The sequence below is a fragment of the Pecten maximus genome, chromosome 3 (assembly GCF_902652985.1).
Source record: "Pecten maximus chromosome 3, xPecMax1.1, whole genome shotgun sequence".
In the NCBI taxonomy this organism is placed as follows: Eukaryota; Metazoa; Mollusca; class Bivalvia; order Pectinida; family Pectinidae; genus Pecten; species Pecten maximus.
In genome coordinates, this window is record NC_047017.1 from 50,291,817 (window position 1) to 50,305,956 (window position 14,140).

At 37.8% G+C, this 14,140-nt stretch overlaps 1 protein-coding gene across 3 annotated transcripts in view; it reads left to right on the plus strand.

Annotated features, from left to right (window-relative positions):
* Positions 1–5,479, plus strand: part of LOC117324471 (poly [ADP-ribose] polymerase 1-like) — a 53,697-nt gene extending 48,218 nt beyond the window's left edge. For all 3 annotated transcript variants that reach the window (XM_033880343.1, XM_033880344.1, XM_033880345.1), the window contains exons 24-27: positions 623–750; positions 1,493–1,554; positions 2,334–2,451; positions 3,282–5,479. In XM_033880343.1, the coding sequence (XP_033736234.1) occupies positions 623–750; positions 1,493–1,554; positions 2,334–2,451; positions 3,282–3,354 (381 nt within the window). In that variant the 3' untranslated portion in view covers positions 3,355–5,479. The remainder of the gene's footprint in view (positions 1–622; positions 751–1,492; positions 1,555–2,333; positions 2,452–3,281) is intronic.
* The last annotated feature ends 8,661 nt before the right edge of the window (positions 5,480–14,140 follow it).

A 14,140-nucleotide genomic window follows, 5' to 3' on the forward strand; every position in this document is an offset into this window, starting at 1 on the left:
TCAGAATTGTTCAAAATTAATCAGTATCCTCCATTAAAAATGTATATTGTATAAAGGGATGAGCGGTGTGGTAATTACACTAAGGGTACAGAATTTGCTTGTTGGATTGGCCCCTAAACTATGTACAATGTATCTAGTAGAATTTCTCTTGCTGTATCTGTTCTAGCCTCCTTCCTCGAGTATAGTGTGATTACATATTCCATTATTAAGCAGCTGTTGTCATTGTATGTCAGGAGCTCTATCAGCAGTCACCTTGTCTAAATGTTTTAAATGGTATTAAATTCCATAAAATCTGTGAATCCCTTCGAAAATTCCATAAAAGCTTTGAAAGAACTGTGTTTAACTGATGTGAACATAGAATACTTGGTGAATTTCAGAATGGATACATGTTTGTTGTGAATTTCAGAATGGATACATGTTGGTTGTGAATTTCAGAATGGATACATGTTGGTTGTGAATTTCAGAATGGATACATGTTGGTTGTGAATTTCAGAATGGATACATGTTGGTTGTGAATTTCAGAATGGATACATGTTGGTTGTGTATTTCAGACTGGATACATGTTCGTTGTGAATTTCAGACTGTGTACATGTTTGATAAAGGTGTACTTTGTGAATTTCAGACTGGGTACATGTTCGGTAAAGGTGTGTACTTTGCAGACATGGTATCAAAGAGTGCCAACTATTGCCGAACATCGAAGAATGATCCCGTCGGTATAATGTTACTGTGTGAGGTTGCGCTTGGAAATATGTAAGTAGCCTTTGCATCTGTAGTAGAGTTTATTGAATGTATAGAAATGGTGTATATGTAATTGTATTTCTATATGTCAGGCGAATTGTTTAATATAATTCATTTTTCAGTGAATCAAAAACATGAATAAACATTCACATTCGATTAGCCAACAAAACATGCAAAGATATATGTGTAAAATTGTACCTTTACCTCACCAGTTCTCTAAACTAACATTTTACACTATTAGTTTGAGATTTATTCTTGGTACCTGCACATTATGCATTTATGGCCCTAGATGTAGGGTAATATGAAGGTTTGTTTGCCCGAAGGTATCATATTTCCCGATGGCTTGCCCGAGGGAAACATGAGAGATGCCTGTACATTTGTTGATATTTTCGTGTTATGAACATTCTTGTTTTGCAGAATTTTATCAATTTCTGATTCTTTGGCTGCACAGAAACATTTTATGTTCATTTCTGTTTGTCTGCCATTTATAAACAACTGGAAGGGAGACAACTCTGCAAAGCAGAATATGAGGGTCACCATGGGGGCATGCACTCCAGGGAGATATGATGTTTTATTTCCCTGACGTGATCACGCAGCTCAGGAAAATATTATGTTTTATTTCCCTGCCACAATGTGTTTTGGCTAATCTTAGGCACTGTTTTAAACATGAGGTATAATAATCTTTTTTGTCACCTGAAAAAATATGATTTATAAAAAGTACATTTAAAAGAGTTGCCTCTCTGTGTTTTTCCAGGTATGAGAGGTATGGAGCAGATTACATAGATAAACTACCTAAAGGGAAACACAGTTGCAAAGGTAAGCAGTTCATAAATTAGGCCATTAAAAATGCATCAATTGGTTTTCAGGCCCACCCGCATCCAAAAAAATGTGGCCGCATTACCTATTTTATCGCAAAACAATACAATTTAGCCCTAATGCGTTTGTAAACTGGAGGGGGAAATCCGAAAAAAATTGTTCCGCATTCCAGTTTTAGTCTCGCCGATATTTCAAGAGTTTGAACGAAAAGAAGTTACAAGCACTAAATAGACCAAGCTTGTTGATGCAAATGGCTGACTATCTCCACACAGATGATGGCTTAGATATCCGTGCACACGCAGAGAGCAGATTGGGAAAGGATCAACAATAAAACTGCCATGGAATATACTTGTGGCATTTTCTGAAGCTTGTACAATAGCAGAACTTAACATTTCGATAAAGGATGGGGACATGGACGTTTCCTGACAAACTGAAACAATGAAATGTTTTGTTTTTGTTAAGATTTTGCTGTTTGTTGTTGAAATTAATTAATACAGAAGTTGCTTCAAAGCATTTATTAGAATATTTCATTTTGATGTGAATGGAAAATTTAAAAGAAAGTCTTATGTTTTGTACACAATCAAATGATCAAGAAAAAATACCTCCCTCCCTCCCACATCTATTTTTTCAAAAATTGACCTTAGAACCAACTTGTTAATTTTATATGGCCTTATGTATGTTTTTTCATTCTGCAAGCCAGGAAAAGTACCACATGTAAAACTTCGACAATTTCAAACAAATGTATGTTACATCACTACATAATGCATTCTCAATTGCAGGTATTGGTATGTCATGCCCTGACCCGGCAGGATCATATGTCCTCCCAGATGGTTCAGTTATCCCTATGGGTAAAGGTGTACCCTCTACCCAGGGCCGATCTAGTCTCCTGTACAATGAGTATCCTTTTGTGTGTGTTCAGCTCATAGAGCTCATCAAGTTAAACTATTTCTTGTTTTTCAATCTGAAGCTGGGATGGCTGCAATCTTGAAAACACATTTTAAACTTCTTAAAGGTAGATTTAAAGTCTAAAATCAAAAGTCATTTAGTTAAACATTGGGAGTCTGTGGTCCTTAGTCTGTTCATAAAAAAAAAATTGAAAACTATTTCTTGAGAAGTATTGGAATGATATTTCTCCAACTTCACATGTAAGTTACTTTTAGTCCCTAGTTGTTCCCCTTATGAGACTGAATAGGAGATTGGAATTACCCAGAGGCAGCCATCTTTGATTTTTGCAGTTTAAGTTTGTTAATGGGGGCCAGGTATGCTATTTCTTGAAAAGTACTGGGGGGAAATTTCTCAAGCTTTACGTGTAGGTTCCCTTTGGTCCCTTTAGTTGTTCCAACTTTATTTTGGATCTGATTGGGAAAGCAAAATGGGCGACAGGTGGCCATATTGGATTTTGACTATTAAAACTTATCATTGATATATACGTATATCAGAAATTCCTACTTTTTCATAGAACTGATGAAGATCATTCAATCAATTAACACAAAAAAATGATCATTCAATGGCAGGTGCCAAGATTTCTTATTGGTTTGATCTGAAATGTAACCAAAAATTGTTTTTGGTATCAGATTAAAATTTCTGTTTAATGAGCTCTGATGTACACGATAGTTAAAGTCTCAACATAAAATGGCTAAAATTTGAAGATTATGAGATTATGCTGATTTTGATTTTGTGAAGTTGGTGTTACAATATACATTGTTTATCCTTGACGAGATGCTCAGATACATTGTTTACGACGTGGCACAGATCAACATGAAGTACCTGCTCAAGGTCAACTTTAAACATAAGTGGTGATTGAGAAGATTGGAGTGTGAAGTACAAAGCTAGAGTTGCTTCAATATTGCAGGTCGTCAATTTTCCCGTATTAAATCTGGATAAGACGACGATGAAGTTTAACAGTAAAACTGAGTACGTGTGTATATTGAAGTATTTCAGCTGTACTTAAACACATCTTTCTCAGGAGAACAAATCCAAGAACTTTCATGGTGTGAAACAAATTCCAGGGTTGTTACAAATCTGAACAGAACTGTCCAGGTGTTTTGATACTGTTTTGAGTAAATTTTGGATGTGTCCATCAAGAGTTTGACCATGATTGGTGAACAAATATTGTATTAGTCGAGGTATTATGCGGTGCATTAAAACCATTACCTGGGTTACATGTTATCAGTGATTACAATCCATTTCTTATTGCTTCATTCCTCATTGACATTTAGTAACTTGTTTTGTCTCGCACAGTAAAAAGCCGTCACGTCATATTATAGTGCTTTAGTAGATCATGTTTGGACAAATCTGTTTGATGTTAGTGGAGTAATTCTGGTTGATATAAACATTGTTAAAATACATGTTAAGTGTGTTAAGACGGGTGTTTTTATGAAGTCTTTGTTAATATTTTTGAATGGTTGTGTGTATCAGTTGTGTACAGTTTTTCTACCAAAATAGATAAATCTATCTTCACTAATTCTAGACTGTGTGGGATTATGTTTAGTTTCAGGCAACATTTTCTCATTAAATCAACAAAATAATTAGATCTGATTGGAACAAAGTCATAATAAATGGGTACTCTGTGAAATAAACACTTCATCAATGAGTACTCGGTGAAATAAATATTTTATCAATGGGTACTCGGTGAAATAAACACTTCATCAATGGGTACTCGGAGAAATAAACACTTCATCAATGGTTACTCGGTGAAATAAACACTTCATCAATGGGTATTCTGTGAAATAAACACTTCATCAATGGGTACTCTGTGAAATAAACGCTTTATCAATGAGTACTCGGTGAAATAAATATTTTATCAATGGGTACTCGGTGAAATAAACACTTCAAAGTTTATCAATGGGTACTCTGAAATGAAAAATTCATCAATGGGTACTCGGTGAAATAAACACTTCATCAATGGGTACTCTGTGAAATAAACACTTCATCAATGGGTACTCTGTGAAATAAACACTTCATCAATGGGTACTCTGTGAAATAAACACTTCATCAATGGGTACTTGGTGAAATAAACACTTCATCAATTGGTACTCGGTGAAATAAACACTTCATCAATGGGTACTCAGAGAAATAAACACTTCATCAATGGTTACTCGGTGAAATAAACACTTCATCAATGGGTATTCTGTGAAATAAACACTTCATCAATGGGTACTCGGTGAAATAAACACTTCAAAGTTTATCAATGGGTACTCTGAAATGAAAAATTCATCAATGGGTACTCGGTGAAATAAACACTTCATCAATGGGTACTCTGTGAAATAAACACTTCATCAATGGGTACTCTGTGAAATAAACACTTCATCAATGGGTACTCTGTGAAATAAACGCTTTATCAATGAGTACTCGGTGAAATAAATATTTTATCAATGGGTACTCGGTGAAATAAACACTTCAAAGTTTATCAATGGGTACTCTGAAATGAAAAATTCATCAATGGGTACTCGGTGAAATAAACACTTCATCAATGGTTACTCGGTGAAATAAATATTTCATCAATGGGTACTCTGTGAAATAAACACTTCATCATTGGGTACTCGGTGAAATAAACACTTCATCAATGGGTACTCGGTGAAATGAACACTTCATCAATGGGTACTCGATGAAATAAACACTTCATCAATGGGTACTCGGTGAAATAAACACTTCATCAATGGGTACTCGGTGAAATAAACGCTTCATCAATGGGTACTCGATGAAATAAACGCTTCATCAATGGTTACTTGGTGAAATAAACACTGCATCAATGGGTACTCGATGAAATGAATAGTTCATCAATTGGTACTCGTGAAATATAACACTAGTTTATCCGTAAAGAAAAGGTTTGTTACCACAGACTAAGTTGGTAAAGAAATAGAAAAGGTTTCCTTAGCTACACTAGTATCCATAACACATTTATCAATAAATAATATCAATTTAACAAGGCTGTTTTGTTGTATTTTACCAATTCTAAAATGGAAGTTCATACAAAATTTGAATATACAAAATGTATTTCGTATTAGCTGGATGCTTTACTACTCCATATCTGGAATGACTTGATTTTAGAGTAACCCTGAGCTAATGCTCTACCGCTGGCGTCCCACCCCACTTCAGTTTTTGGGATCAGTTTTTGGAAAGATTCTTAGTCCAAAAGTATACACCTCACACCCTTCTAATTTGGTTTATACATTCATAAGAGGTCTAGGTGTAATGTAAAATTGTGATTTTTTTTTGCAATATACCATGTTGTGGACTTTTTTTTGGCACAAAAACCCTCTTTAAAGATTTTTGGGGTAAGTTTTGGAAAGCAAGTCCACACCCTTCTTATTTGGTTTATACATCCATTAGAGGTCAAGGAGCGATATTATGTGACGTACACTTCCAAAATGACATGCTTATACATGTACATACATGAAAAATGAATTCATAGTGTGATTGCTGCCGCCAGTGAGCTTTCGCAATCATTGATTGCACTTGTTAAAAAACTACTTCTTATCCTAGTCAATAACAAGGTTAAGACTTGTCACAGTAGTGGTGTTATTTTCAGAAAAGGAAGGAAATGTTCCTATTTCATCAAACACAGAAATGTGAATGGTTTATGCAGATATATTCCACTGAATGGCAGTATACATTTGTATATTTTCACAGAGCGGCAGTGTGTGCCCGCCCCCCCCCCCCCCCCCCCCCCCCCCCCCTTTTTCCCCCCAATGAACGGCAGTGTGTCCCCCTATATTTCCACAGAGCGGCAGTGTGTCCCCTATATTTCCAATGAACGGCAGTGTGTCCCCCTATACCTCCAATGAACGGCAGTGTGTCCCCCTATACCTCCAATGAACGGCAGTGTGTCCCCCTATATTTCCACAGAGCGGCAGTGTGTCCCCTATATTTCCACTGAACGGCAGTGTGTCCCCCTATACTCCGACTGAACGGCAGTGTGTCCCCTTATTCCTCCAATGAACGGCAGTGTGTCCCCCTATACTCCCACTGAACGGCAGTGTGTCCCCCTATACTTCCAATGAACGGCAGTTTGTCCCCGTTTTCCAATGAACGACAGTGTGTCCCCCCTATATTTCCACTGAACGGCAGTTTGTCCCACTATTTCCCAATGAACGGCAATGTGTGCCCCCCATATTTACAATCTATCTTTTCCTAATCATCACCAATTGACGTTTTGTGAACGATTCCCTCTTATTTGACCTTCACTTGGAGGATATGTGTTGTTACAAATGGACCCTGGCGATGAAGGATACCCGAAGGATAACGTTGTCGAAGCTGGTGCGAAAACAAAAGAAATACATTGTTTGCTGACATCTATGTGTAATTTGTACCACTTTAGCACTACGGCGTCATGACAACCAATGGTTTGAAGGGAAATATTTTCAGAATTCAGACTAATTACCATTAGACAATTAAATGTGATTCGGTAGATTGGTGTGATGTGTAACCTTGTTAGCAGCAACTCCTATTGTAGGCCGATTAACGATGAATTACTTTGCTGACAAAACTAATTTGTGTAGAAACTTTTTAAGAAACTAATAATCCCCAGTTAAGTAGGAGTTTTGTTCGTGGTTATATCTCAGGAGATGTACCAACTCTGACAATTTTAACGCGGCCTCAAACAATCGTCTCCAAGATATTATCACTATGAATGCATCACCGCTACCAACTATTTCAGTTCGTAATGTCTTTGAAAGTCATATAGATTCTTCTTTAAAGAAAACTTGTCTAAATCAATTACAAAAAAGCACGCGCCCTACTGTTGATGGGTTGCGTCTAGAAAAAAACATCTGATATAAAATTTTAACTTTAATCTAAAGTTCATTTTATTGCATAAAATCTAAGCCCTCTGATGGTTGGCTGGTCAAGTCCATCCGTAAATACATATACTCCTGTCATTGCTTATTATTAAGAAGTACCAGAAGGATATCTCTCAAAAATCATAATATTACTTCGGTTTCAGTCGGTCCCTAGTTGTGCATGTTTAGTTTTGAGACTGATCGGCAAACCAGCCTAACAGACTGACATTTTACATTGTAATTTTGACGATTATTATGAAAGTATTTCGTGGATCTTTCTGAAATTTCATGTGTATGTTTCCCTTGGTCCCTAGTTGTGTATGAATAAGTCTGAACAAATAATTGCTTAAATGGGTTCAATGTTAGATATTTACACAACAACTATGGTCATACGAGGTTTGGTATCATTGGGTCATCGACAGGAGAAAATAATGAACAGGGGGAAAACAGATTAAGTTGCAATGGATGCAACGGATCAATTTCGTCTTTCAATAGTGGCCGGAAGAAACCCGCCGAAGCTGCAACTGTAGGACTAGCATCGTGTAGGACAAATTTTTTCGGTTTTTGAATCCTTCAGTCAAGCAGAAAACATCACAGGCTTATTCATAGGCAAGAAAGGCACACTATGGTGTGAAATACTCCAAAAATGTTATCTCCCCACAAAAAGATTTCCAGTCGAACGTCGTACCTAATACAGGATTCTCCCTGTAACCACTAAACCTCTTCAGAGAATTGTGGCAATTTTCATCCTAATATTGGAAATATTATTTTTTTAGTTGTATGTTTTCTCCAAAATGCTTACATATTGAGAAAATCAGCATGGAAAGCCATGTTACTTTTTTTTCAGCAACGGAAATATTTGCACAAATTTTCATAACAATCATGCAGTTCGTTATTTCCTGAGTGTGTCGTATCCCCTCGAAATAAGATACGCTTCACTGGTGTGTGTGGGGATGGGGTTACATGTATCCCAGTAACAGTGAATGTCCAGAACAAGGTTTTCACGGACTATTACGGGGCCAGAAATATCATTATCTGAACACAAGCAATAGAATGGCACCACACAGTCGCGTATTGTTGACAATGTACTGACCTCCAACCGAAGCGAGTGTTGGGGAAAATGCTTAAATAAGTAAACTTTATCGTATAATTACATGCTACGTATTGACTAACTTTCCATTAGCTGGCTATTTTTACCTTCTCTTTTTATGGATATTTGTTTGACGCTGATTATCGGTTTGTCCTAGTTTTACATATCTAAAATGGCCTCGTAATAGCCTTTTCTCTTGTCATGTTCGGAATACTTTACAGTCATTTGTGATGTAAGTTTGAGATGGTCTTGTTAACATTCAGTTAATGACAGATGGTCAAGTCCCTTGGCAATGACCCAGCTGTTGGAAACAGATAATCGACTGATTAAGGACCCATTTAGATGTACTTGTATTTATTGATTAAGACTCCCGTCGACCGCCAAGTATCTTCCTTAAAAACTCCATATACATACGTAGTTACTACCATTGGTTGTAAGGACTGTGTCGTTCCAGTAGCTGAAGTAAGGTGAGGTCAAGAGTCACTACAAAGTGAATCTCATTAAAATACAACCTGAACACGGTAGTATGACACTGGTGACATTATAATACAACCAGAACACGGTAGTATGACACTAATTGTTGACATTAAAATACAACCAGAACACGGTAGTATGACACTAATTGGTCACATTAAAATACAACCAGAACACGGTAGTATGACACTGTAATTGGTGACATTATAATACAACATGAACACGGTAGTATGACAATGGTGACATTAAAATACAACAAGAACACGGTAGCATGACACTGGTGACATTATAATACAACCTGAACACGGTAGTATGACACTGATGACATTAAAATACAACCTGAACACGGTAGTATGACACTGATGACATTAAAATACAACCTGAACACGGTAGTATGACACTGGTGACATTATAATACAACCTGAACACGGTAGTATGACACTGATGACATTAAAATACAACCTGAACACGGTAGTATGACACTGGTGACATTATAATACAACCTGAACACGGTAGTATGACACTGATGACATTAAAATACAACCAGAACACGGTAGTATGACACTAATTGGTCACATTAAAATACAACCAGAACACGGTAGTATGACACTGTAATTGGTGACATTATAATACAACCAGAACACGGTAGTATGACACTGATGACATTAAAATACAACCAGAACACGGTAGTATGACACTAATTGGTCACATTAAAATACAACCAGAACACGGTAGTATGACACTGTAATTGGTGACATTATAATACAACCTGAACACGGTAGTATGACACTGGTGACATTAAAATACAACCAGAACACGGTAGTATGACACTAATTGTTGACATTAAAATACAACCTGAACACGGTAGTATGACACTGTAATTGGTGACATTATAATACAACCAGAACACGGTAGTATGACACTAATTGGTGACATTATAATACAACCTGAACACGGTAGTATGACACTAATTGGTGACATTATAATACAACCAGAACACGGTAGTATGACACTAATTGGTGACATTATAATACAACCTGAATACGGTAGTATGACACTAACTGGTGACATTAAAATACAACATGAACACGGTCAATCTAATGAAAATCTAAATGGTCATTCTCACTACGTTCCATGAACATCTAACAACATCGCATAAGGGGTCACGTCAGGATGACCTTTTGGATTCACCAATCAAATCAATAGCATGACTAGAGTGCATGACTTGCATAATGTGTCAGTCTGTTTCAAGTCATTTCGTCCAACGAAGCATGTATTTATATATACATGTTGTACCGAAATGGTTAGCTTCAGATGCAAGATGTGACGAATAGTTGAGATCGATGACATCGGAAAATTCGACCTGAAAGTGAAACATTGTGATAACAAAGGTCATCCTGACTTGACCCCTTATGCGATGTCGTTAGATGCTCATGTAACGTAGTGAGATTGAACATCTATATTTTAATGGGATTGGAACACGGTAGCATGACACTGTAATTTGTCACATTAAAATGACAACAGACTCATTAAAGATCCTAATGAAGATATTAATAACGAAACAAGGAGTAGGTAGGATCAATGGAGGCCGAACTGTTGCTATACAATCGAGGCAGCAGAACTTGTTTTTGACGAAGAAATAAATTATTTACAATGAAATCTACTGTGACTACAATCAATGTATTGTAGCGGATACGCCATACCTACACATGTTTACATTTTACAGAAGAAGTGCCCTTTGTTTTGCTTTGCTATGCTTGTACGTATAGAATTTAGATAGGCGCTTGGCGAGTTTTATATTGTTTTATCTGTAACAAATATGCCACAACGAACAGTTTCTATTTTAGCATTTTATTAAAAAAAAAAACTGTTCCAGATGTTAAAGAGCCAAGAGGCATTTTACTAAATAAGACATTATAAGCAAAACTGATTCTTAGATGAATTGAAAAAAAAGAAACGATTCAAAATTTTACAAATCGTGTAGTATATATCACTATTGATAATTCGGTGTCCTCGATTGTAGTATACATTCCTGATTGGAACCTAGTCGCCTCGATCATTATGTATTGGATACAGTCTGTACATTGGTACCAACATGAATGTTTGTACTTTTACATTGTGCACGTATTTTCTGTTTCAACCTTGTATAACGATATCGCTAAATAAAACTAATTCTCAAATACTAATAAATGATGTCTTGGAAATACCACGTATTCGTCTGTGATTCGGACATATCGTCAGCGATGTTATTTCTTTGATTGAGGAATTCCTGGACTTCCGTAAAAGACGTTATTGGTAGGGATGACATGGCGATCTTGTACAGAACAAATACATTATGTATTTTGTTGTGTCGTATTTACCAATGGATTTCAGCGAGATTCTAACGATTTGTCACTATAAACACATGGGGGATATTGAGGCCCAGTGTTCGGCGATGTGGAATCCTCCATGGTGGTATAAAACACCATGTAAATGGACCTAATATCTATTTTATATTGGCCTGATCAATGATTAATATTGATTTGGCCGAGTTACACCGAGACCTAGTTCTTTCTCCGTATGAATGAAAGGGAATTAAAGAGAGATTGACCGTGGTGATATATAGCGTTCATAATGTGTCCCGGAACCCGTCAAACATAATGTGTTGTACCAAGTCTTTACTGTTCTCGGGAGAACAGAAATAATCCAGAACAATAGAAAATATTGTCTTTTAGTGATAATATTGGGACTGCAATTGTAAATGTACATGTATGGGATTCCATCACGTCTTCGATGTCACAAATAAAATATGTATTTACTTCTAATAACCGTCTTAATATAAAGCGTGTGTGTGTGTTTGGGGGGGGGGGGGGGGGGGGGGGGGGTAATTTAAATCACACAAGCATACACCACACGCATGCATCTTGCACATAGGTCAGATCGTCCTTGAACTAAAGATGAACATAGCTGTAGGGCGTTAAACAATACAAAGCCAAACCAAACCGAACGTGGGCACTTAGATGACAATTGACATTCTAAGATACCCATTCCGACATTGAACCACACCAATTGCATATATTGTCTCCACAGGGTTATATTAAAATAGGAATGGGATCACGAGCCTTTGGCGCCACCGATTAAAAGCTGGACGTCAAGCAGAAGATGGCAAATATTTCAAACACTTCAACATCAGGGATATCAATATATTGGCGACCGAGAGAATCTCCTCAGCAAGACTTGACCAGGAACCTTACACAGACATAACCATTACTAGTTACAGTATGTTAACACGATTTTTGTATACTGGTACTTACCGGCTTCTCCAAACTACACTCATAATATGCTTTATACAGTACCACTTTTGATCGATGTCCTCTTTTCCCTTAGTCGTTGTTTCCACTGACAACGCATATTTTACTTTTTGAGAACTAAGTGATCTCGGAAGCTAAAACAAAATTCTAACATCGTTTACAGGTGATTGTCATACAATGAAGTTTTAAATTATATTTCATATAAAGATGCTTTTTGTCTGTTTGACGTAATCGCCGCAGGGTCAAGGCCGTATGAGAGCGCTTTCTGGGGACACCAAAAGCCAGGGTCAAATGAGAACGGGTGTCTAGATAACACCAACAATCAATGTCACATGAGATCGGGTGTCTGGAGGACACCAACAGCCAAGGTCATATGATGTCTAGTATCTGGAGGACACCAACAGCCAAGGTCATATGATGTCTAGTATCTGGAGGACACCAACAGCCAAGGTCATATGAGGTCTAGTATCTGGAGGACACCAACAGCCAAGGTCATATGAGGTCTAGTATCTGGAGGACACCAACAGCCAAGGTCATATGAGGTCAGGAGTCTGTGGGACACTAACAGCCAAGGTCATATGAGGTCTAGTATCTGGAAGACACCGACAGCTAAGGTCGTATGAGGTCAGGAGTCTGTGGGACACTAACAGCCTAGGGCATATGAGGTTGAAACCAACAACCAAGGTCATATCAGGTGGGATGTCTGGGATTCACCAACAGCAAGGGCCATACGAGGTCGGGTGTCTGTGGGACACTAACAGCAAACGACATATGAGATCGGGCGTGTGGAGGACACCAACAGCCAAGGTCATATGAGGTCTAGTATCTGGAAGACACCGACAGCTAAGGTCGTATGAGGTCAGGAGTCTGTGGGACACTAACAGCCTAGGGCATATGAGGTTGACACCAACAACCAAGGTCATATCAGGTGGGATGTCTGGGATTCACCAACAGCAAGGGCCATACGAGGTCGGGTGTCTGTGGGACACTAACAGCAAACGACATATGAGATCGGGCGTGTGGAGGACACCAACAGCAAAGTTCATATTAAGTCGGGTGTCGGGGGACACTAACAATCTAGGTCATATTAAGTCGGGTGTCGGGGGACACCAACAATCTAGGTCATATTAAGTCTGGTGTCGGGGGACACTAACAATCTAGGTCATATTAAGTCTGGTGTCGGGGGACACTAACAATCAAGGTCATATGAGAAGAAAACACCAGGAAAAAGAGTAGACACGAATGATAAGCTGAGACAGCTCTCACTTCGGGGCTAATTAGCAGGATGAACAGCTGTGTGACACAGTTTTGTTCATTAGTCGACATTGTTTCTTTTTAAATAATTTTTATTTCAAGGTGTTAGTCATCTGTGCGTCTTTCGTTTGAATAAGCCCTTCGATTGAAAACGGTCTGTTCTCCAATCAATGTTTGCGAGGCAATAAAAGTTTCCATCTTAATGAGACAAAGACACGGGTTCCTTTGATACCAAGTAGAACACGCGTGATTAGTTAGGTGGGTCTCGTTTACGTCATATAAACACATTAGGGTCAAGGACGTGTCCAAGGATGAAAGACCATTCACGTACGGACGCTTAGTGTCATCACAATCCAACAGCTGGATAGGGAAGTCCGACGCCCAAACTGGTCATATTATGCTACCAACTGGTAAAACAGATTCGAATCGCTTTTTACGCAAAATGGAATTGGGATACATGCACAATTCAATGAAAGTCTAGCGGCGGGGCAGTCACATTTGTGAATAATCCTTAAACTATATATATAAACAAATAACGACAATGGCATCGTGCGCTGGAACTGCCGTAATGTGTATTATTAGAGTTATTATACCCTAATATGACAATGATTATGAAAGACAGTTAGAGCTGAATGATTGTCATCACTTTGACCCAGAATATAGCAAATGAAGCACAAATGTTAAACGGATAGAATATT